The following is a 25,930-nucleotide window of genomic DNA, read 5'->3' on the forward strand; positions in this document are numbered from 1 at the left end:
GGGAGGGGAGGGGAGGGGGGATCATAGAGGATAGGAAAGGCAGCAGAATACAACAGACACTAGTATGGCAATATGTAAATCAGTGGATGTGTAACCGATGTGATTCTGCAATCTGTATACGGGGTAAAAATGGGAATTCAAAACCCACTTGAATCAAAATGTGAAATATGATATATCAAGAACTATGTAATGTTTTGAACAACCAACAATAAAAATTATTAAAAAAAGTTATAATTCCAGCCTTATATTTTTGAGAGTTTTTGTAAACATGTAAATATGTTTGCTTGTTGGGTATGTCAATCTGTTAGATTTCGGGCATTTAAAGTTCTTAAAATGAAAACTGAATATTAAGTGCAGCTAAAAGTGGGCCAATTCTAGGCTGAATAAATCTCCTCAATAGAGCTGAGCTGACATTACCCAAAGATCACATGAAAGCAAGTGCTTTTGCTGGCCAGGCACAGGCAAAAGTGAGGCGCTTTTCTATTCAGACACATGTATGCATCTTAATCCCCAACTTTGTTAAAAGGTGTGTTTCCACCCAGCCCAATGACTGGTAAGTGGGGCCGTGCCTTACTCAGCCACAGGGTAGAGCTGCCCTCCAGGTACTTGTCATAGCATATAATCTAAAATTCACTGTCATGCCTTGATTTATCTAAAACCTCTGAGAGAAAAATCATCTTGAAGGATTGCCTGAAGTATAATCCCTATAGCCCACTAATTCTTCAAAGATGACAAAAGTCTTTCTTGGATGAACAAGACTGCCAGCAAAATATGGATTGAAAATACTTTTAAATCCCTCCCAGCAAACTTGCTTCAAGTGTAAATGATAATGATAGCCATTTATGTTTATTAAGGACTTAAAGTGTGCTTAAATGTGATCCCTTCAATCTTCCCAACACTCAGAGAGGGCTGCATGATGTGTGTGTGTGTGTGTGTGTGTGTGTACGTGTGAGGGTTTCTTCATCTTACAAATAAGGAAACTAGGGTACAGAGAGGTTAAATAACTCGTCTAAAGTAAACAGCGCAGCCAAGATTTGAACTCAAGTTCTTGACCATTTACTATTATGCTCTTGGCTCTCACTGAAAGGCCACTACGACACTTACTATGAAGGTATTGTTGAAGATGATGTAGGTAAGTACCAACTTTACTTTTTACTTTATTTTTCCTATTTAATTTATTTTTTAAAAATTATGTTATACAGACCATGTACTTTTGTATATAAACAAATTATTTTTGGAACAAAGGAGCAGACTGTAAATAAATAAAAGAATAAACACATGAATATGTGATAATTTATAGACCAGCTAGGTAATGAGTTAGAAAACAAAGGAGGATTTTTCATAGAATCACATCGATCAACACTATTCAATACAAATATGAATCTCATGTGTATTTTCTAGTAGATACATGAAAAAAGAGGTAAATTAATTTTAATACTAATACATTTTATCTAATCCCAATGCACAATGTTCTATCAACACATAATCGATATTACAAAATTAATAAGATATTTCACATTCTTTTTTTCATACTGTCTGAATACTGCATGCATTTCTTCCCTAGTACATCTCAGCACAGATAACTCAGGAGCTATATCTGACCAGAGGTGACCTTACTGGACAAAGCATATAAAGGTGGACAAGGGAGCAGGGGCCATGCACTTTTAGCCCAACCCATTAATTTTTTCTTAGGAAACCAAGGTGACTTACTTTTGGAAAAGTCAGGACTACCACCTTGGATTTCAGTTCAGTGTGTTTTCCACTGTTCACACATTCAAAGTGAATGAAAATTCACTTCCACAGAGGCATGTAATCTCGCTCAGAGACACACACCTTCGCTCACAGAGCTTCTCCACGAGCTCCAAGGAGATACTCCACTGCTAACAGTGGTCACCTGTTCTGGAATTGAGGACAGGATTTTATTTGACCCTCAGGTGTGTCCTTTAAGGGATGAATAATTCTGATGACTAAATGCTTCCTACTTTTGGTAGCTTCTATGCTTCCCGTTTAAATTGGAATATTCATGGAGCACTTATTTAAAAAGTTATAGAACCAAATCATATTCGTTTGTTGGTTTTATTTATTATGATTATTATTCTCATCTATTTTCTCAATCTGTCTCATGCTGGTCATGTATCTGAGTCATTATCTTTCCACAAGGAACACAACAGTGTAAACTGTACTCTAAGGGAGGAAAAATCTAAAATCAAAACCAAATTTAGCAAATGTCTATCCTTCTTAAAAATCAAACAGCCACAGGTTATAACTGGCTGATGACCTCAACAGATTTTAACAACCTAGTAAGAAGTGGATGAAAAGCCTAAAAGATAAGATTACTAACCCAATCTGTGAATCTTTCCCTCTTTTATCTGAGAAAGTGGCATGGGGTGAGGAGTCTGTTCCAGACTCTTTTCTGTAATTGCAGTGTGATCCTGTAGCTGATTATACTTATGCCCACCTACCTGCATGGGACCTGTGAAGCCAACTAACTGCATTAAGCTCCTACTGGGCAGGGATTCTGTTCTTCCTGGAATACATTTTCTTAAGTTCTGGGCCCATTATCATTCCATATTAGGAGAACAGAGACTGTCATTAGATTTGATTAGTGTTACCCAATTACTCCCATTGTGCAAAAATAATTTTTTTGAAACAGAAAAAAATTTTTCTATTCTCATCCTATTTCAATAACATGAACTCCTTTCCATGCTGGCAAAATTCTATTATAAATAATTATAAAATTATGATTCTAATTGAAAACTCTTTTGTAGCATTGGTATGTGAGGAATTATTTATGACTACAGAAGTCGGGAGAATCCAGAATTAATGTTCTACAAGGGTACCAGTGGCCAGGCAATAGAGGAAGCAGCCTGCTGCAGGTTCAAGAGCTGTGCTAGCTGTGGTGACCATTGACCACCCTCTCCAGACTGTCTGTGGCTTTGCTTATGGTACAGCAAGCACTCACCAATACCATCAAGATCTGCTTAATTTTCACCTGAAATCCAAACACTGCTCCCACACAGCCTGTTGGGTTCACACCTCTCTCTTGGTTGGAGTCTCAAAGGGATGAGGTAGTGACAGCCTACGATGCCCAGGGACTAATGGAAGGACAGTCGTTCCAGAAGCATGGGAGTTTCTCTTCCATTGGGTTTTGTGCATTTCCCTCTCTCTTCTTTAAATGGCCTTGTTATTTTTTCCCGAGTATTTTGTTGTTGTTGTTAGTTTTAAAGCACAAAGTAAACTCTTTGCAATTTCTTACTCCAAAGCCTCACAAAGCTAAAAACTGCTTTTGAGTTGCATATTACCTCAGATTTACTTTATTTTTTCCTGAGATTTGTTGTCCTCAATGTAATAAAGGTGTTCTACCCTTTCTCCATTGTACAGCATAAAGGAAAACCAGCCAAACAAAGTAATTAGTTTGGGAAATTTTTTCTTCACCCACCACCCATTTTGTTCTAATACCAAGGAGACTGTACAATCTCTAATCAAGAAAAGATATGGTGGCGGGGAGGGTATCAGAAAAGAGAGGGAAAGAAAGAAAAGGACATAGCAGAGACAAACTATGAAGTGGATAAATGATTTTACATCTTTTACTTTAAGCATTTTGTCTGTTTCTTTCATAGTCTATAATTCTGAGATGATTCCCCAAATTTACAGAGACATTTAAGCATCAATAGATGCATCACTAACTGGAAATGGCATGGTGGGTTGGAAAGACATCTAGACAGGAAGCACAGCCCAGGTTGGCATTAACAGCCTGCTACATAACCCTGAGCAAACCAATTAAATTTTATGAAGGTGCAGATCTTTATCAATAAATTACAGCACTCTCATCTATCCTCCCGATCTCATTATAAGGATCAAATGAAATGGTAAATGTAAAACCACTTTGTAACTTGCAAATAATAATAATAATAATAGCAGCAAACTATTATCATTACAATTATTTTTGAATACCTACTGTGTGCCAAGTATTATTTTAAATGCTGTACATGAAAACTCATTTAATCCTTATACCTTATATGTAGGTACCATTACCCTCATTTTACATGAGAAAACAGAGGTAAGGAGGGCTAAGTAATTTGTCCAAGGTTTAAAAGGTTTATGAGCTACAATTCAAACCCAGGCAATTAGATTTCAGAGCTTGATGCTTTACTCTTTTCTTATATAAACCTAAACTTAAAATCATGTAATCTTAGAATAAAATTGATAAAATTTGATGACATGCTGTTCAATACTTACTTCTATAGGAAAGCCTTTATTGAAAAGTAAGGACAGTGGACAGTACCTGCAAATCAATTAAATACCCAAGTCTAGAAAGAAAAGGTGGCTGCTCTTACAAGCATGTTTACAGTCCTGATCCCAACAAGGTATTTAAGGGCAAAGTTACTCTGAAATTTCAGAGTTAACAAAAAGAAGGCACTAGCATTGTGGGCAGCTAGGCAAAGAATCTGAAATAGATCTACAGAATTACATAGATATATTTATACTGCATTTAGAAAAACATTTATTGAAACTCTTCATGTGAACATAATTCTTCAGTTACGGACCAATGGATATGCCCAAGGCCAAATGTAGGCTATATTTAAAGTAAGACAAATATAAACTCATTGTACAATTTTTCTTTCATCTTAACTCTAGGAATATCACTTAGGCTCAGAGATGCTGACTGCTGATTTTGGTTAGCAATTGAAGAGGGAGCCACAAAATTCAGGTATAGAAATAAATACATGTTCTTAATCAACCACTCATACCTGCTACCTGCAGAAAACCTATTGACTTCTTTTTCTTTTTCTTTCCATTTTTTTCCTTTGTTGGAATTCCTTTGCAAAGGTGCCCTATAATGACAGCATACAGTCAGAAAGGGGCAGTGGAAATTTCCTCTTTAATACTCCTTTTACAGAGGGCTTGGTTTTTACATCATGAAGTGCTTACCCCAGATCCACAAACTTCCGCCTAATTTTTCCTCCTTGTTTCACCAATGAACTGGATGCCCTTAGTGATTTGGGACATTTGGCATCATCTAGGATATAGACATATATGAAAAGGATAAATTATTATTTTTTAAAACCATGGATCAAAAATCAGTGCATATCTGAATCTAAGAAATTTGCCTAAATTCCTAACTGTGGAAGAAGATAATGGATGCCCTTTACAAAAGACATTGGCATGTGCCATGTTGAAAAACAGTCACTTAAGCAGGAGAGGTCCTGTTGGACAGAGGCCCAATACTCACCACTAAAAGTATTAGTGTCAATCCCACTGGAATGAATGAGAGAAGCAAACAAACAAACAAAAAACAAAAACCACTATCACACTGTCCTCTGCTTCAAAGCAGATCTTCCTTTTGTCCTTTCTTTGGCTCCAACTCTTGGTTTGAATGCCTGGGCTCTGTTTTCCATACCTAGCCTTTGGTTTTGTAGCCTCTGAAGAAACTCAACCCACTTTCTCTGTGTCCTCAAAGCTCAGAAGAAAGTATCACCTGAGAGTCTAAGAGACTTACAGTGACAGTAAAGGTAAAGTTTTCACTTGCTCACGGCCTTGGACAGGTGAGGGTAGAACACGGGGAAGACTCTTAGACAGGAGCCCAGCTATAAAAGATATCTTTGAAAGGTCCTTCTTAATAGTTGGGTTGGAACACAACTTGGCTGGCCTCCCATGATGTGGAAGACACCCAAATTTCAGTGCTTGGAGCTGCCTGATCTTTACCTCTTTGAGTTACATGGGCACTCTAAAGGGACAGTAGCTGCTGGGGGTTGGGGACACTCCAAAGGATGCCAAAAATTAATCAGAAGAGAGGCCTGCAAATGGTGTTCCATGTCAACTGTGGCACTATTCCACCTGTTTTTGTGTGTGATATTATTCCTTCCAAATTGCCTGTTGGTTTCTGTCTCTAACTTTTAAATTCTTGAATTTTAGGAACTTTCTAGCATGAAGCATAGATAGAACAGGCCTCTTAAGATAGTGTTCAATTAACCTTGCAGGTTAATTTTGCTTACGAGTTTTGTACACTTCAGGAGAAATTTTAAATAGACAACAACATGTATCCTTAAAAAATATGAAGTGCACACACAGTTCTCATTTAGGAGTCTAGCTTCAAAGCTCTTAAGCAGCACAGGACACTGACAAATACTCCAAGGATTTTTAGCAATGAGCATTTCATATTTTTAGTTAATGGTACTCAGATTACAATAATCAATTCCTTGAAAATGTGCATAATGAAATACAAGAGTTAGAAATATGTCGTGTCAAAATCCACTTCTAGCTTAAAATATTTATTATGGATATTTGCATCATTACTCTTTGAGTAACTGAATTAAATAGCCACCAATGTGACATACAAACACATAAAAAAATATCCACAGACATGGCACAAATGCCTTCTAGGGTGCTTTTGCTAATGGACATTTAAAAAAGCAGGATTTCAATTTTCTTAATAGAAGCTGAAGAAAATAAAGTGATGAATTCTTCCAGATTAATCCTAAAGCAACTCTTAAAGGCTAGGACTGTGCAAAATTAAAAGAATACTGCCTAATTATTTTCTGAATTACAGGTAGCTGGGAGGTATTTTAATGAGTGAAGAGAAGGCCAGCTGAGAAAATGTACATAGAAATGCTCTTTACCTATTAGTGTTACAGTTATTTGGACATCTTAGGACTAAAAAGCCTGATTCTGGCCATCACAGAACCTGCTGCTAGGCAACCAAACATCACTATCTGACACATTTGCCAAAATGTGTTCCAAGGAACACTGAAGAGATAGGGTTAAATTAATCAAATTCACCTTTAATGCACATGAGAACTTCTAATCCATATACAAACCAATACTGGATTGGCCTTGTTTCAGGAAAAGATAAATGTCACATTTTAAAAACTTATTTATTAAGACTTCCATTAGGCTTTTAGAAATTTCTCTAATACTTCTTTAGAAGTCTGAGACCCCAAACTGAGTGGGTTGGCTTTAGGCTTTGGTTATGACAGTCTCCTGTTATAACTACTCAACTCTGCCACTGTGGCCTGCAAGTAAGCACATATAGCTTTCTTTTCCAAAGGTAATAAATTATCTATGGCTAAATCCTGAGGCCTTTTCTTGGTCTGCATTGTTCTCAATCTCACTGCAAAAAGATACTTGACTGTCCCTTCTTTTATGATGGGGACACCCAAATCTACCTTCCTGCCCTGGCCTATCTCTTGAGCTCATGACCTCCAATGTTTTTTGTTTGTTTGTTTGTTTTTTAAGAATTAACCATATTTCCCCCCATAAAGTCTCTTTTCTTCTTTTCTGTTAATGACAAACCCTATGCTCTGAGGCTAGAAACCCTATGACTAGTTATAACTCACTTTCTTCCCCCCTATTATCTAGTCAGCTTATACTTCAAGGGTTCTTGCATCCTTCTGTCCTGTTATTGACAAGGGATCTTCTTTATAGTTTATCACCTCTCAGTGTGTCTCATTTAGCCTTCCGATACCTAGTACCCTTTCCTTTTCTCAAAACAAACTTGTGGTTTCCTAGTAATCTGAAGGTATCTCTGATATTTAAATTCTAGAGCTATAGACTTAACCTACTACCTGTTCACTCTGATGTTCAACAATTCCCCTGCATAAACAAACTGCTTCAGCCAGCTAGGATAGCACCAACCTTCTCATGCAGGTTATGTCATTGTGTCTGTCTCTGTGAATGTCCACTCACTCTGCCTTTCATGCCCTCCTTACCTAGCCTTTCTTTCTTTCTTCTTCTTTTAAAGTCTTTCAATGGTTACTTTAGTTGCATTTTATTTGTCAAGTTTTATTTACCAACCTTAGCTGGATGTCACCTCTCTCTCCTCTAAGCAATGATATAGTTTTACCATATTTATCATTACAGAGGCCTAGTGTAATATTTTAACAAGAAGTGAATCCTGCAAAGTTTTTAGAAAGCTAAATACTATTTACCATGTATTAATTCAATGAAGATTTTTAAAGGCATGCTGTGTCAGGCAATGTGCTACTAACTATATAAGCTTAGAATAATAATCTCTAGTATTTAAAAGTAGAAAACTGATAATGTTTAATTTACTTAACTTTGGTCAAAGGTCCGTTGCTATGCAAGCCTAGAGACAAAAATTTTATTATTAGGTGCTTATAGAAGAGGAATAAGGAAAGTATTTTTATGGCTCCTATTGCCATAAAATCCTGTTATACAGACCTCTAGGAAAAAAAAAATCTTTACTTCCTCTAATTTAACTGACATTCTGTTAGAGATTTATCATTGAGCTAGTTATAATGGGACTCTTTCTATCTCAGTGTCTTCTATGGGCCCTCAAATTTGAGGAAAAATGATGACATGCCATTGTGGTACTGACAAAAATTTAAGAAAAACCCAACTCCAGTTTGAGCATATTGAGAATATTATTTAAAAATTCTAAATAAATGGCAACCAGTGACTAAGCCATCTTCAGAGTGTATCCAGCAATGTGGAGTGGAAAGATACTTCTAGACTAGGAATCAAGAAGATTTTTCTATAATGAGACAGGGAGTAAGTATTTTATGTTGGTGAGATACACAGTCTCCGTCATAACCACTCAACTCTGCCACTGTGGCATGGAAGTAAGCCTATGTAGCTGGAAGATTATGGCTGCATTATAATAAATCTTCATTCACAAACCAGGAAGTAGCAGGGCTCGGTTGATGGATCCTGTCCTAGACAGCTGCATTAGTAGTCTGGAGTATGATAGTACTTCATCCAGAAAATTACGAAATATCATTTACAGGTCATATTCCCTTAGGGACCAAAAATGCAAGGATTAATACGTGAGGCAATTTTGGCTCACATTGATTCCTAAATCACTTATTGCACATAAGGTGATGGAGGCAGAAGTAGCAGTGAAAAATTCTCTAAAATCAGAGAGAAAAGAATAATGTACTCTGCCTGGAAATGGAGTGACTGGGCCTAAGACTTCATTAATGAGGTGAGAATTAAACTGGGTTTTGAAGAAGGATATGGATTTTCCTGGAGTGTGGTGTTAGATGAAATTGTAAGCATGAGATCCAGTTTGTCCCTGTGAACATCACTACGTCCTTTTTTAGTTTCTTCACTGATGAACTAATGAGTTGTAGGAACCACACACATAAACATACACCAAGAGGGAAACCATAGGTTAACCATACCTAACCTCTCTTGAGTCATGTCAAATGAACATGGAAGGCACAGGAAACTCTTTGAGGCCGGAAACTTATATCAAGGTAATGAGAGAATGTGAAGCTTTGACACAGCTTGAGTCCAGGTCAGAATAGCAGACCAGTTTCACACAGCAAGGAGCACAAGGGTTTTATAGAACATTATCCCACTCTGTTAATCAATGCTGCATCAGCCTCTGCAACATCCTAACAAAGGGAGCACAGGATTTCCCTAAAGTCTGAATGACACCAAGGTCCATTTTTTGGAAACTAGATGGGAGGGCTGTGGGAGAGCTGCAGGCTAGTGGTACTTATAGTGAACAAGCAGGTCACCAGCATGCTCATAGGCCAATGGCCATAATCTGTGTCCACATCCAGTAAACTTGACTCTAATTTTATGTTCACTGAGCAACTTTCTGAACCTATCAACTAGACAAGACAGAACAAAACAAATAAAGGATGTTTGTTAATAAGTCACCTGATCCTCCTAAAGTAAATCAGCCTTCTGCTCTGGGAATCAGTGTTTTGTAGGTTTGAACAGCATGAATCAGTCACCCTGAGCTTGAGTGAAGCTGGGTACATTATTGGGATTCTGGATTTAGAAAACTGAGGTCAGACCCTTAACTCCCCAAGGCACTGTCTGGCAACAGGACTATGTCTGAGTCAGTGGCTGAATGGTTTCCCTCTTTGACACTGTTCAAGTGTGGAAAGACAAGAAGCATAGTGTCTTCCAGTTGTTGCCAGTGGTGGTCAGTGGGGGTTCAGAGAAGCAAGGTCACCAGAGGAGCAAGCTAGCAGGAGGTTCCAGAATAGAAAGGGTTGGGGAGGGGAACTGGAAGGGAGTGGAAGGGGGAGGAGGGGGAGGAGGGGGAGGAGATGACAGCAGACAGACTGTCTCTAGTAGGCACACTCCTTGAGGGAAAGGACAGAATCCTGTTTGTTTCTGTATATTCAGCTTCACCATGAAGCCTGACACAGCCAGAACTCAGCAACTGCTGAGTGAACACTTGAATAACTGGATTAATGTCAAATGAACATGGAAGGCACAGAAAACTCTTTTGAGGCTGGAAACTTGTATCAAGGTTATGAGAGAATGGAAGGCTTTGACACTGCTTTCATCTATCCACCATTAGTACCTAGCAATGGTCACCATACCAGTCACTGACTATTTATAAAGTTAGTATTTTATCAAAGCTCAATTCACTGCTCCTGCTTTGTTATATATAACTCTGACCAGCCCAGCAGAACTGAAAATGAGAAAGCCCAAGTACTTGGTCTCTGGAAAAGAGAGACTTTCCACCTCTTGTCTTTTGTCCTGCTAAATTCCAAAGGAAGAAAGGGAGGCATCAGAGGTGAGGTGAAATTCTCATATTTTATTGCTATGCTACTGCTAAAGGACCCTAAAGCACAATTCATATCCAGGGACTACTTGTCCAATCTGAGAGGAAATATCTACTAACCTCAAAGAATCATAAATAACTTAGAAGTAAAAGGCAGAAATAAATAATCTAGACAGGGCTTAACTACTTATAAAAATCTTTGGGTGAGATTTCACGTGTTACTACGATGTGATTTCCCTCAGATAGCAAGCCATGTCTTATAAATTCACACAGTGGATCACAGATTATTAACTATTAGCTCCAAAGGATGTTCATCTGCTATTTTGCCTTTTTATGGACCAGAGTCTATACATATCTTTTTTTGAAAAGATGATAGTGAGCTTGCTACAATTGTACCTCTATAAAAGTGCTACCAAATCCCATATTTTGGGTTAATTAATAAAAATTTCTGGAGTCTTTAATTTTTTTGAGAGTAGGCCTGCATCACAGTTAACTGACCACTGCTTTAACAGGCTCCACTGGTACTCTGCACTCCCTAATACTCAAGTATTGCCTCCTTCAAGAAGAGCTGAAGTTAGGAAAAGTGTGTGAAAGAAAACTGTAGCAGCTCACAGGTTCAGGAAAGGGAACCAAGGAGAAAAAAATTAGGAATAACAATTGAACACGACCAAAAGTTATGAAGCAGTGTGAGCCCTACAGGCACCTGTATTTCTATGTTTACAAAATGTTTGTGGAAAGATTACAATTTCTGATCTGGTGGAGAAAAATCAGTAGAGTTTTAAAAACTGTGGTGATGCATAATCATACCTGTAGTGTATGAGTGTCTCACACTGTTACCAGCACTGACTGATCAAATTTCAGTCTGAAGATGTTAGCATTCTGACAAATTTTTGTAATTAGATATGTAATTTAAATGATCATGTCTTGATCATCAGTGAGGTTGATTATCTTTTCATATCTTATAAATAATGTGCATTTTATCTTCAAGGATTTAACAGTTTCTATCATTAGCTTATTTTTTACATTTAAAAAAATCAGTTCTTTGGAACTACTTGTATATTAAAGATAAAGTCCAGCCACTCACCTTTGTATGTGAAGTTTTTTGTTTGTTTATTGACTGCAGAAGTTGAGAGTACTTATAAAATAGGCAGAGAATATAAGCAAACATCAATTAAAAAAAACACCCATTTGTCACCTAGCCTGATGGACTGCAGTTGACAAGAATGGGGTCCCTGGCACATCCCTCCCAAGGACCTCTCCTGCCATTCCCATTTGGACCTCAAAAGTTTGTTTGTATAGTGATGTGGTCAGGCGAGAAGGGCACATGGCTAGTCACTGGGGTGAGGGGTGGAACACCAGAATCTGATGACCTAAATAGTTTTGTTTAACTTTATGTAAATAAAACTATATATATTCTGTAACTTGTTTTTTTAGTTGATGTCTTATTCCAGAGATTCATCCCTATTGTTATATTTCAGTGTATTTTATTCATTTACATATGTTAAAAAGTATTTGAATGTGTGTATGTAGATTTCATTTCAGATGTGAAAGATAATACAACCAAATTTACTTAGTTTACTTTAAAGAAAAACATCAGACAAGGAAGGAGAATAAACCTATGACTTATACCGCTCAACACTGGTTAGCTTGTTTAATCAATAATTTATTGTTTCTATAAAGTAAAATATATAATTAAAAAGACAAAAGTCTACTAATGCTGCTATAAAATTTTGGTGTAATTCTAGGAGCCTATTTTAAAATTTAATTTATTTGACCAGCCTCCCTGTGTTATCTTTATCACAGCTATTCTATTACACTCACTGTAATATAAATTGTTATTATGAAAAGTATTTGGAATAAAAATCAATCAATGGGTTGTGACCTACATCACTTTGATCTTCAATATATATCATTTTTTCTCTATGACTATGTTAGTGTTTATTGAAACTATGAGCTGCTATTCTACATAATCTTTAGAAGGTCATTCAAAGAATTTCCTTCAATAATAAACTTGTAGAGAGCCAAAGAAATAAAAACACTAAATGAACAGGAAAAGATTAAAACAAATAACACAAAATACATGGGAGTAGAGATCTCTCTTATCCCGTAAGGTAAAAGGAAAGTAATATTATTAGCTGTGAGAAGACAAAAGACTTATGACAATGAGACAAGTCATTTCTAAACTGCACAAATTGGAGTGTTAGCTAAGTCACACAAAGCAAAAGCAGAACAACAACAAAATTAACAATACCTTTTTCTCGTAATATTTTCTTTCTGGTAGCTTGATGGGGGCAAGGAGGTTCTTCCATATCATGATCAGATTTTGAAGGAGAGGAAAGCGAAGTGTCTCCCCAAACAGAGGAGAAAGGCCCCCTTTCTGGGTGCATTGGTCCTTCTTGAAACTCTGCTACGTGGTCAGGCGAGAAGGGCACATGGCTAGCCACTGGAGTGAGGGGTGGAACCCCAGAATCTGATTCTGGAGAAGAAGTTCTCAGACCCTTGGGCGGAACTGATTTGGTAATATGCATGAGGTTATAGAGACTGTTTGAAGGCTGTTGGTATAAGAGATTATACAGGAGGTTATGCCACTGTGATCAGTTCTATGCAATACTTACTTTGAAATAAGACCAACCTTTTTTTAGTGAATACCCATGAAAAGGAATATTTGTTTGTTGGTTTACCAAAAGGAAGGCATCGTTCATAACAATTCACCATATTAATGCTGAATCTACACAAATACCTAAAACATACAGAAACAATTACTTATACACTCATTATTTCCTACTAGGTAAAACTAACAGCTGAATATCAAAAGCACCATCATGAAATATGACAATATGGATAACATTCATGGCTAGTTTGATGAATGAATAGAGAAAAGAGTTTGAATTATGATAATATAAGAAGTTGTGTAAATTCAGGAGACAAAGACAGGAGCTATTCCAGTTGTTTCCAGCTAGGGCACAGATTCTGGTTGCAAAAGAACCATTATCTTCAGTAAGCTATAGGAATTATGAAAGAGTCTAGCACAAGTCTGAGAACTGTCAAGGATACCCACCTTTCGCTCTAGACTGTCCTCCCCATCTGTTGAACTGACACTATCATAGAGTCTTGTCCTGGTGGGCCTCTGGCGCCTGTTCTTCACGGAAAGCTGGGCTCGAGTTTTTAGGACCTTTGAATCCAAGCGTTCTGTTTCTGGGACTGCTTCGTTCAAGTCTAAGAAAAGAACGATGCAAAATAATTAGTGAGAGAAACCTTTGGAAAAGACAGACCACAGACACTGAAAACAAAATCTCAAGGTTATCAGTAACAACCAGGAAAGAGGTGATAACCATTACAGCCTGATAGCCCACAGATAACAAAGAAATTAGTGGGGTTTAGGAGAATTTGAGAAACCAACACTAAAAACGACCAAGGCAATAATGAAAATCAAACATCCCAAGAGCATAACATTTTCCTACAACATAATTATAAAAAGCACTGATTTGCATTCATTTACATGTATGCATGTTGGAGTGTTTGTAGTCACAGTTATCAGGTGAAAGTGTATCAAAGTGGGTAGATGTTAGAAATCCTACAGATAAAAAAGTGAGGTTACAAAGAACATGTGTGGGCAATAGCAGGTGACCATGGGCATGAATTTTCTATTCCAAATTTCTGATAGGCTGTATCACTTTGGTCTTAATATATTTTACTACCCCAGTTCTGAAACCTAACTTGTTTCTCTTTGAATGCTGTAGAAAGATCAGAACAGAATTACAAAATTGATTTAACCAGAAAATTTAAGATAGTTGAAGAAATAAAACCAGATCTGGCTACATGAATAAAAATTAAACAACCATAAGTACTAGCATTATGGATGCAGTAGGGAAAACATTTTCTTTTCTTTCATTAACTTCTAAGTTTATTTTCTAGGTTATTTGTCTGTGTTTCTGTCTCATTTATTTTTCTGAATACTTTCTCTCTTCAACAGAAACTATGCTGGTTTTCCAGGAAAATGTTTAAGTCTTTAAATAAAAATACTCCAAGGGGAGAGTGAGCAAAACGGGAGGTGGGGAGGAGGAGGAAAAGAAAGAAGAAGTGGGAGAGAGAGAAAGCGGAACAGAAAGACAATGAAGTAATAAAGGAAGAGTCCAATGTGGTCCTCATTAGTCTGTCTCTTACCACCTTTAATCGCGCCACCTAGACTTTAATCAGGACATGGAAATTAATATTCTAAAGGGGACAAGGAAACTTTACTCATGAACATACCTAGGTATTAGTTTCAGAAAGCATATTTTGCCCGCATTTATTTGGAATGTTACTATTTCTTACATCTGCATATGGAATCACTCCTTCAAAATAAAGTATTTTGATCTTTAATACTATTTAATCTTTTCAGGATGGCAATCATCAAATGAAACCAGATTCAAGGAATTAGTAACTAAGTGCTTCTGGATTTAAATTATTAAAAATAAGAAAAAAACCTGAGTTCTAGAAAACATATGCAAAGGTATTAACAGAATAAAACAAATTCTTCCTCTAACATTAGCCCAGATAATTTCTTTTATAGCATTATTATAAAGATGTGTTCTAACTACACAATAAAACTAAAACATGGAAGCACCTCATGTTGTGTCTCTTATTTATGAAATGGAATATTTGGCATACGGTTCAAACAAATACAAGTAAATATATTTTTACCCAGAAGATATATCCATCCAATGACATTTACACAAGGTTTTGACTTTTCATTTCCTATACTTGAATAAAAAAAGAGTAATCAGAAAAGTCAGACCATGCAAGTATACATAAAGAACAACTAGATATTTTCTAATTAGTATTCTCTTTACTTTTTTACATGCCAATGGAGAAAAAATTATCTCCTTGATCACTTTAATTTCCTCCTTCCAATAAAATCTATATTCACAGCTGCCCATTAAGAGTTCATTAGTTGTGATAATTGGGAGAAAGTCAACCTTGCAAGCTCTGTTTACATATAAAATGCAGAACATCACATAGAAGAAAGCAATAATATAATTAGAAATGCTGCAGTACATACACGTTTTACATCTTTTCTGTTTCATATTTGGATTGTATGATCTACAATACAAAATACTGTCACATTCTTCACCTCATTTGTTTCTCATTACAGCTTTGTGAGACAGAATGCAAGTGGATATTTTCCACTCCCAAAGCTGAGAAAACCAGAGTAGCTTACCCTTCTCTACAAAGCTAGCTGTGCAGCCATGATGATTATGGTATCTTGACTCCCATGCTACTGGCTACCCACTCCAATTTAACTAGTGTTGAAAGGTTATTACTGTTAAGATTTTAATGCCACCAGAGTCCAGTATTTTAAGTTTTAAAATCACACAAGATGTGACTAATCTAGGAAACTCAGATCTTTCACAGTCTACATATGAATATTGCCATTTATCTTTCATATATTTATTAGGAAAAAAGAAAGATATGTTGAGAACTAAAGAACAAACTACTTCTCAGATGATTTCATGTCTGGTTGATTTGATAACTAGTTACTTGGTGATTGATAGACCCAAGGAAGAAGTCTGTCTCATTTTTGTAAACATGGTTCCTTTTGCAATGGATTTCTGACCCTAGAGGACCCAGCAGAACACCCACATCCAAGACTGCACTGCAGTAGCTGCTCCATCACTGGCTACTGAACAAATAAAATGAGGAGAGATGAAAATGTCTTATTAGCAGGACTTAAGATTGCAGAGAATCTACTCTAAGATTCCAAGTTCTACTAATATTCAGTAATTTCCCTGGTATTGCTGTTAGACAACTCAAAATGGCAGTATGGTGTATTTGCTTTAACATCAGTTGACTAGGTGCAAACTGCTTGAGCGCACTCACAAAATTATGTCTATTAGTGATATGTTTAACTGGCATCTGAAAAGCATGCCTTAAACCCATTACAAAACATTGCATGCACTTACCAGTTTTTGAGAGTCTGAAAGCAAATATCAGAGCCACTTTAGAGCACTGATTATAGATTACAAGCCAGTAATTTATATTCCATTCTGAATTTTTTTTTTTTTTGAGAACCAGGAAAATGAAATGGTGCTGAGAACTTTGACTTCAACAGCACTTATACCAGAATGAAGCTGGAAGGAGCACTATCCATAAGATGCATAGACAAAAGACACTGTAAGTAACATTCTAATGAGTATTAGAAGAGATATGTGTAGATGGGAGGAAAATGCACAAGACTTGTGCTGCTGGGTAACCAGAAGTGTGATCTGTCTATCTTTTGCCACCATGAAATATAAGAACCAGAATGTTACACCAAGAGAACACTGGGATTCTGGTCCAAGCTTATTCTTCACATAAGAAAACTGAGGCTCAGAGAAGGCTACTCATTTGTTTACTAACTTGTACCTTAAGTTATCTATGGAAGAGACTGGAAAGTGATCATGCCTAGAAACCTATGCTCTTTCTGGAGGGTCATTCTTACATATGGAAATAAACTACACATTCTTCTGCTTTCCTTGAATTCTCTTTTTGGTTTTATGTTCTGAAGAAAAATACATGTCAGGGACTAACTGTATAAACTCACAGAATTATATAGCAACAGGAAAGAAAAAAAAAACATCCAGGGATTTTATTTGGCTTTGTATTTATCAAAGGAATAAAATTCTTATTAAAAAACAGTAGCTGTCAGTTTTGGAGATGGCAGTGTGACAGGAGAAATACAACGGGCTCAATATTTCTAAGTTAAGTGCTGCTAGATGTAAGGGCTTAGGTAGCCATGTTCCTCATTGTCACTCATTCCCTAGAGAAAGATCTTAATAATACAACACTGCTTCCCCAAATGCAAGACCTCAGTTTTTCCCTTCTTTCTTTGCAATATACCTTGTTCTGTTGTCCATGAGGGTCAAGAGAAAAATTTCCTTTTCCTCCTCTGATTTCTTATTTATTCTATCTTTCAGATCCTCTAGTCAGTTAAATAACCTGCCTTTGACTCAAATACAGCTAGAAATATAAAAGAGGAGCAGACTCAAGTGATCAATAGATACAGGCAGATACATTCTGAGGAGATATGCAGGAGTTAATGATGGAGCGGTTTGTGTGGGCAGGACCTCACTTACCTGCATTTTTTAGAATAGTTTCAATATTGTTTCAAATTGGAGTCTTTAAAAGAATTTAATGGATTTGATTATGATTTAAGCAGCTGTTATGAAAAATGCTCTATGAAATTAGGATGTTATATATCATATTACACAGAGACCAGTTCCCTACAGTAATACTATGAGTCATTCAGTTTTTTTCACTGGATTGACGTTATTTTTGACGTAAATGGAATGTTGCCCAAGGATCAGATACAGCAGCAAGGGAACCAGGGGAATGGAGGAGCATAACAATGGGGTCTGCTCCGCATTCATATGTGCGTTATTCCCCTCAAAAACAGTCATACCTCACTTATGCTGCTGTCAACTGAAAAGTGGAGCATAATGAGGCACTCGGTGCCATTTTAAAACTTGAACAGTATCTGCATATTATTCACAGTCACTGCAAGTTCTAAAGATGGGCCCACTGGGATTTGGGTTGATGCGTACTGCATTCAGGAGGTAGGTTTATGAAACTCACAGAGATAGTGTAAAATGGTTACTCTGAGAGTAGACCTGGAGTTAGTCTTCCTGGAATAGAATCCAGAACAAGCATCTCTACCACAAAATTGGGCAATTTACCTAACTTCTCAGAGGTCCCTCAGGATCCTCAACTGCAAACCTGAATGATAATAGCACAACATAATCACTGCATTGTTATGAAGATTAAATGCATTAATAGATCTGAGTGCTTAGAAGAGTGACTACTACATAATAAGCACTCAAATGTCTTTATTTTTTGACATACAGAGATTAGCAAGTCACTGAGTAAAGCAAGTTGTAAAACAACATGTATCATTCATTTAAAATATTCACAAAACAGTAACATTAAAGATTATACATTTCCTAATGGTAAATAGTTGCTTAGAAAAACTGTAAAGACACACTTCCTACCAGACTATTAGATTAGGGGATGTCGGTCAAAAGGTACTTTAATCTTATGTGTAATGTGAATTTTTTTCATATTACATATTTTATGTAATCTTATGCATTTATATATTACTTTTATACTTAGAATTAATTTAAAAAGAGGGAAAAAAAACCCCAACATATTTGGTATATTTTCTTTTAGAGACATCTTAATTCCATTTTAATTTGATTAGCTCTGTTGTTTCAGGACTTAAGATTTCCAGAAGTTCATTCGAGCCCTGGGAACCCTGTAGAAATCTGTGTGACTATGAGTCCTCCCTACACAAGAAAGCTGCTCCTGTGTTACATCCATGGTGATTGTTTGCCTGACTGGACACCATACTGACTGCCAGATGATTCAAATAAGGCCCTATGGCTTGCCTTCCAGTTACTACTTTGTTTTAGCATTGTATGGGGAAGATGGACTGAATCAAATATGATAATTTGAGACCAAGTTACATAACTTCCACCCCTGACAGCATTTTTGTTAGGAATCTGCCTATGGGGTTCACTTTGAATTCTATTAATAGTTGGTTTTCTTTATATAAGGGCTGATCAATTTTGTGCCAAGTAGTATTTATAAAATTTCTAGGAAACTGATTTCTTGCCATTTCAGAATAGAGATTATGACTATTTTCTAATCTCTTAAATTTGAATTTATTGTTGTATAAATTACATGTCATTTGATAATCACTGAAAGAATATTAAGTGATTCATTTTTACTTCTGTATACATACAATCTTGAAACTATCTATATGGCCTTTGGAATATAACTTTGCTATTTGTTTTAGTGTAGTGCTTTCTTGATGCAGCCAAACAGCTAACTTAGCCTTCTTTAGGTTAAGATCATTCTGTATTCCCATACTCAATGTGCAAAGTCCAAATTCTGCTGTTTATATTCCAGGAATGGCTTTTCAGTAATGCCACCAGACTATTAGAGAGGTAGTGATTGCCCATCATAAGAGAATACATGAGATATCTTAAATTCAATCAAATGTCTTTTGAAACTCTAGGAAGAGTTGACACTGAGAATTTGGAAGATAAAGAATTTGGATTCAGATGAAAGGGAAAGGCATTTAAATATCTCAGGATTCTTTCACTGTCAGCTGTTTGTGGAATCTGATAGAAGAGATCTTCATAGCCTAAAAGCCAAAGGAAATGTAATATCTACTCAAATGACAAACTGGCTGTAGACAGACTTTTGTGAGTAGAACCATGAGGTCGTGGGTACAAGCTGGGTCTGGAGAGAAAGGACACGTGAAAGTTCTTGTCTTCACATTGCAGTGTCTGTGACACAATAACAATAAACATCTGAGTTTTCATTTTCAGTTTCCTTCAGGACTCTAATCAGTTTCTCAGCCAAAATCTGTGTATATCTGTGACCATATGCATGTTAAGTAAGTAGGTAACCTCCACAATTACATAATGTGATTTAATCACTTACTTGATCAGTACAGGGGAAATCAGATTTTATGGCTTTAGGAGAAAGTAAACTCAGTTGCCTGAGATGAGAGTTGTTTTGCTAAATGGGAAAGTTATCTTTCAACCACGGGAAGACTGGGTTATGAGCAGCATTAGAAAATTTAGGATTCACAGGCTGGGGATGTGGCTCAAGCGGTAGTGCACTCGCCTGGCATGCGTGCGGCCCTGGTTTGATCCTCAGCACCACATACAAACAAAGATGTTGTGTCCACCGAGAACTAAAAAATAAATATTAAAAAAATTCTCTCTCTCTCTCTCTCTCTCTCTCTTTCTAAAAAAGAAAAAAAAGAAAAAGAAAATTTAGGATTCATAGCCAGGCACAGTGGTGCACACCTGTAATCCCAGCAACATGGGAGGCAGAGGCAGGAAGATTGTAAATTGGGGAGCAACCTCAGAAGCTTAGCAATACTCTGTCTCACAATTAAAAAAATAAATAAAAGAGGCTGGATATGTAGCTCAGAGGTAGAGTGCCCCAGGGGTTCAATCCCCAGTATTGCTCAAGAACAACAACAAAAAAAAAAAAAAAAAAAAAAAAAAAAAAAAGTGAGAGAGAGAAAGAAGAAAACTTAGGGTTCACAATGTTTATAAAATACACTTAGAATCAACGCATAAAAATTTCTTAAGTACTTTAGAAGACTGTCAGTTTGCCAATAATAGTACTTACATTGGAAATCAAATATAAAAAATTCATAAATGTAATTTTAAATGCCTAGAGATGTTTAGCTAACTTTGTAAACAGGAACTAAATATGGTTTAAAATCCCTTAAAAATGACTTGCAAGCCAAATTTAAAAATTTTAAAAACTAGGTTTTGATACTGCAACTTGAATAAATCAAATATTAATTTTAAACCAAAGCAAATACCTGATTGAATTTCCAAAACCTCCTTGGTATCATGAATAAAATTCACAATCAACATAGTTCTCAGTGTACTTACATTCTAATGTTTCTTAAATTTCCTTGCAAGGATTTATTTCCTATAGATCTTGGCATAATTACTGCACACTACTTAAGCAAATTACTTTATGTCCACCTAAAAGAACTCAATCATAACTTGATGTTAGTCCCTGCATTAACAGAAAAAGCCCCAAGGATCTTTACACTGTAATTATAGAACCAGTATGGTTGGCACATTTTTCAGAACTATATACACAGGAGAATTTTCTGGTCCTGACTCCAGAAATAGTAACTCATCTGTTCTCATTTTAATTTTACAAATGCTTCAACCTCTGTGACTGACCATGTTTCCCTCTTGGCTGTTAGATATCTTAAGTGAAACATGTGGAGTCCTGGGCAACACTTCATATACAAACCATCTCCTTCCTATTTTTAGATCCTTCTACCCTGATTTCTCAGCCTGTTCTTTTAGTCAATTTCACCTTAACATAACTAAGAATTATCTTCCAATCTATGTAATTATAATTCCTTGGTGAACTGGACCATATAGTTAAATGTTAAGAAAAACTCTGGAATATATCTGTTTTGTGAAGTTTCCTTGGAATTACCCATTGGGTTAAAATTATCTTTACTTCTACATCATAACCTGCCTTAGAGTTCTATTAAACGCAAATAAAATTCAAATGTCAAAATATAAAGTAGTCCACTTTTCCTAAAATGAAGAGAAAATGAGCTTTTTAATAAGTTAAAGATCATTCTGACAAAATCACTTCATATTTCCTACTAAAATAACTTTAGAGGTCTTCTGATACTAATGTATACCACAGAACGCCTGAAGGCTCTGGTGACTGCTATGAACTTATGGAGATGAGTGAGAAATGTGGGCCAAGGAGAGCCATTCTTTTACAACTGAATACATCCTTTTGAATGTCTCATGGATTTGGCAACCAAAATTTTAATGGTTTACATGTAGACAGATTGAAAACTTGCATGGTACTAGACAGGCAATTTAGGTGCTTTGCCTTTTAAGTGAATGGACAAATTATGGTTTTATGATATACCCCTAAATAATCCATAACTATGAACTTCTCACTCATTTGGCTTTTCATTAAAATTTTCCATAGTGATTTACCAGGAATGTTCACTGTTTAATTAGTGAAAATTCAGTAACATTTCACTGTCAAAATTATCACTTAGGGATTAAAAAGAATTTTTTTACAGAAAAATGAAAATTACGAAAGTTTATCAAGAAATTATCTCTGTATGCATGATTTAAGCTTGAATCAACTCCAGAATTCCTCTCACCTCAATTTTGAACTAAACAATGTGACAGGTTGGAATAATTACCTCATTGCCCTGTATCTAATGCTCTTGTGTGTGACACTCCTGATAAAACAGTGCAAGCGTTCCCTCTTCTTTTAATGACTTTCTGTTTAATGAATTCCAGCTTGAATCATGACTTTAACCCTATTTTAAAATTCTGGGTCCAATGCTCAAAGTGAATGTTTAATGTATTCTCAAAATCAATCAGTAAATAAATCAGACATGGTGGTAAGGGTCTGGCCTGGCCTCAAATCCCCAGGTAGCTGAGAAGAGTCATGAGCACTGAGGCTCAGGAGAAAGGAAAAAAAGAACAACAAAAATGATTTCTTAGAGGAATCTGGTGACCCCAGGAACCTCCATATCAGTATAGATTTCTGGCTGATGCTAGCTTTTCTTACTAAATCTTAAACTGATGATATCAAGCTTAATTTGTGTATGTGTGTGTGCACGCGTACACATGTGCATCCATGTGCCTTTTCTCATTCTTCACCTTTCAATTATTTTACTTAAATCCTATTTTTAAATATTTTATTTAGGGGACTGGGGTTGTAGTTCAGTGATAGAGCACTTGCCTAGCACATATTAGGCACTGAATTCCATTCCACCACGTAAAATTAAATAAATAAAAGAGAGGTATTGTGCCCATCTACAATTAAAAATATATTAAAAATTTATTTAGACAAAAATGTACATACACACACGTCATATGGAAAACAAAAAAGACACGTAACTTTCATCAAGTCTCAACAATAAAACTAGTGATTTTGAAACCCTTTCAATGCCCATTTTCATTTGTAGCCCCTGCTTTTTCTTCTACATATTCTATAAACGTGTTCCTAAGGAATATATTGATTAGTATTACTTCTTTGATATTTATATATACAGTAATACATTGTATAAAATAGTCTACTGTATTTTTGTTTGTTCAACTTTATGTTGAAAGATGTGACTAGGACTAATGTTTAACTGCAGCTATTATGAATAATGTTGTGAACTTTTTTTTTTTTTTTTTTGCCTTGCCAGTATTGAACCTAGGGCCCTGAGCATGATAGGCAAGTATACAACTGAGCTACACTCCCAGTCCTAATGGTGAACATTTTCAAACATGTCTTTGGGTACTCATTGTCAAGAGCTTCTGTAGGGCAAACATACACATCAAAGTGAAATTATTGGATTACAGAATTTGTACATCCATTTCACTAGAGAGTACCATATTGTTTGAACAAAAAGTTTGTATGAGTTTTCCTTCATTCTTCCACCCATTTCAGTTTTGCTAGTGAAGCTGAATGTTTACTTATATGTTCTGTCCATTTTTCTGTTAAGTTGTATCTTATGACTGGTGTGACCTCTTTAACATATTTCAGGTAACTAACTGTATCTATCAATCTATACAGATACTATGTTCTACTATAAATATCTTCTGACAAGTTTTGGCTTCTCTCTCCATGTATTTTATAGGGTCTTTTATTTGTTTGATTTTTTTACTATTACTATGGCTATAGTTATCAAAATTTCCTTATGCTTTGGAATTTTTATATTTTATTCAGGTAATCATATAAATATTTTATGTTTCCTATCACAAGTTTTAAATCTTGCCTGTAGTATTTGAGATTTTAATCTATTTGAAACTTACTTCATGATGATGTGAGGTGGGGTCATCAACTTTCATCCTGGCATCATTTCTCAGTCCCCCCTTACCCCACAGGTCCACAGTGTACTTCTGTAATATTCCCACATTGACACAAGTGTGTCAGTCTGCTTCTGCACTGTCCTGTTGTACTGGTTTACTTGTGGCTGAGTTTAAAAGTGGCTGAGAGTATGCCACTTTTTACTTATTTCACTTGGGATTATTCAGGTTTTTAAGTCATTTGCTCTTTAACCCAGCAATCCCACTTATAGAAATCTAGCTACAAAATACAGCAGAGAGCAGTGTGTCTCAGGTACCTGTGCCACAGAATTTTCTCTTAAAAAAGAAAAAAAAAAATAGACTTAGCTACTTTTTAATGTTTTATTGTGGCTGTTTTGTTTATACTATTCTATAAATTATGTAGAATCCCAAATGGCCACTTCCAATTTATCTCATGTCATCAGGTGTAATCTTATTAAACCAAATTCCTGATGGACAAGGAGGTGGGTATGACTGTCAACTTTTACAATTAGCATTGATCTTAAGTTTTTTATAATTTCCCTGTGAAAACAGGGAAACCTCTGTCTGAAAGTTAAGAAAGCTAGAGTTTGGGACTGAAGTTGTGGTTCAGTGGTAGAGCACGATCTTTTTTTTTTTTTTTTCTTTTATTCTTTTTTACTTTGTTTTGAGAAGAGAATAACTATTTAGGAAATGGTTGAGGATCTCTTCCCTCCAAAACTGGCGTTATAAGTGGGCAACTTATAGAAGGCACCATGCCAGGACTTGCCACATTTCATTACTTCATGGGGTTTATAGAAAAGTTAAGATAAATAAAGAATTTAAAGTTGTCTTTTGGCTTCTAGAGCTATGTACAGATCACTAGAGAGGGACAGTTAAAATGCTCAAGGCAGCCTTTGTTTATCAGTGCTACTGTGATGGCGACGTTAAGATCTTTCTATGTGCTAGGTTCTGCACAAAGTATTTAACTTGGTCACACTTAATCCTCACACCAGCTCTATAAATTTTAGTTTTATAATTATTTCACTTTTCCCAAACCACAGATATTAAATAACATTCTACAGTCACACAATTAATAGGTGGAAGAGATGGTATTTAAATACAGTAAGTAATTAAAGGAACCATAAAATACTTAATGTAACCTTCCATGTTCATACTTTTAGGAAAGTAACACGCATTATCATCCAACTTGTGATTTGTTTGGCTGAGTAGGTGACTGTGAGAAAGAAGAGCAATACTCAAGCTTCACAGAGGTCTTTGAATTACCTCACAAACCTACAGGTGACTCAGCTCTTGTTATACCCTAACTGTTAATGGAATCCAACAGTTACAAAATTATGCGTCAACCTTTCCTCAGACATTGGACTCCCACTTTCACTCAAGGACACTCTATGCTACTTCAAATTGCCATAACTTTAACACGAGGTCTATGAAACAAGAAAAGAAAATCATTATTATTTAATTTTTCCCTTTTTGAACACTCTCTCATCTTAAGATACCTATATTGTGCCATAGGTTCTATTTATTTGTCTCCTATCAAACCCTCCTCTTCCTCATGCTTAATCCCAGCCACTTCACAAATTATATACCTTGTTGTATACATGGTTAAAGTCTAGTACTTCCTTTCTACCTAGAAGTCACCCTTTCCCTCACAAATTAGAGTGCTACCTGAAGAATGCCAGGAAGCAGGTATTTAGTGTTCAACATAACTTTTTAAATGATATACTACTTACTCTTTACCTCTCAAAGTGGGGTAATATTAATCTGCCTACATATGTAATTTCCATTCTTAGTAGTAGTCTTTCTTTCAATCTCTATTGAATCTGCATAATCTTTCGCTAACAAAACAGTCTGTATAATATTTGAAGCTGAAATGTGTATCATAAGGCTCCTGAAATATCTAAAAGTGCAGGAAAAACATGTTATAGTTTAGCAATTTTTCTATAAAGTTGTATCAAACTAAACTTACAACCCTTTTACCTACCAAGATTTCTCAGACTTATTCTCTGCTTCTATTCTAAGCCTGACCTTAACAGCTGGGCAGCCATACATGTTGAGTCATTTTAGGGCG

At 36.0% G+C, this 25,930-nt stretch overlaps 1 protein-coding gene across 13 annotated transcripts in view; it reads right to left on the bottom strand.

Moving 5' to 3' along the window:
• Positions 1–25,930, bottom strand: part of Ppp1r9a (protein phosphatase 1 regulatory subunit 9A) — a 309,447-nt gene that overhangs the window by 22,210 nt on the left and 261,307 nt on the right. For 10 of the 13 annotated variants that reach the window (XM_048785949.1, XM_048785937.1, XM_048785944.1 and 7 more), the window contains 4 exons: positions 13,551–13,708; positions 12,744–13,044; positions 4,933–5,020; positions 4,752–4,835 (listed from right to left, as the gene is read on the bottom strand). In XM_048785949.1, the coding sequence (XP_048641906.1) occupies positions 4,752–4,835; positions 4,933–5,020; positions 12,744–13,044; positions 13,551–13,708 (631 nt within the window). The remainder of the gene's footprint in view (positions 1–4,751; positions 4,836–4,932; positions 5,021–12,743; positions 13,045–13,550; positions 13,709–25,930) is intronic. The other 3 variants (XM_048785948.1, XM_048785947.1, XM_048785946.1) reach the window with 1 other exon arrangement.

The sequence above is a fragment of the Marmota marmota genome, unplaced genomic scaffold (assembly GCF_001458135.2).
Source record: "Marmota marmota marmota unplaced genomic scaffold, marMar, whole genome shotgun sequence".
In the NCBI taxonomy this organism is placed as follows: Eukaryota; Metazoa; Chordata; class Mammalia; order Rodentia; family Sciuridae; genus Marmota; species Marmota marmota.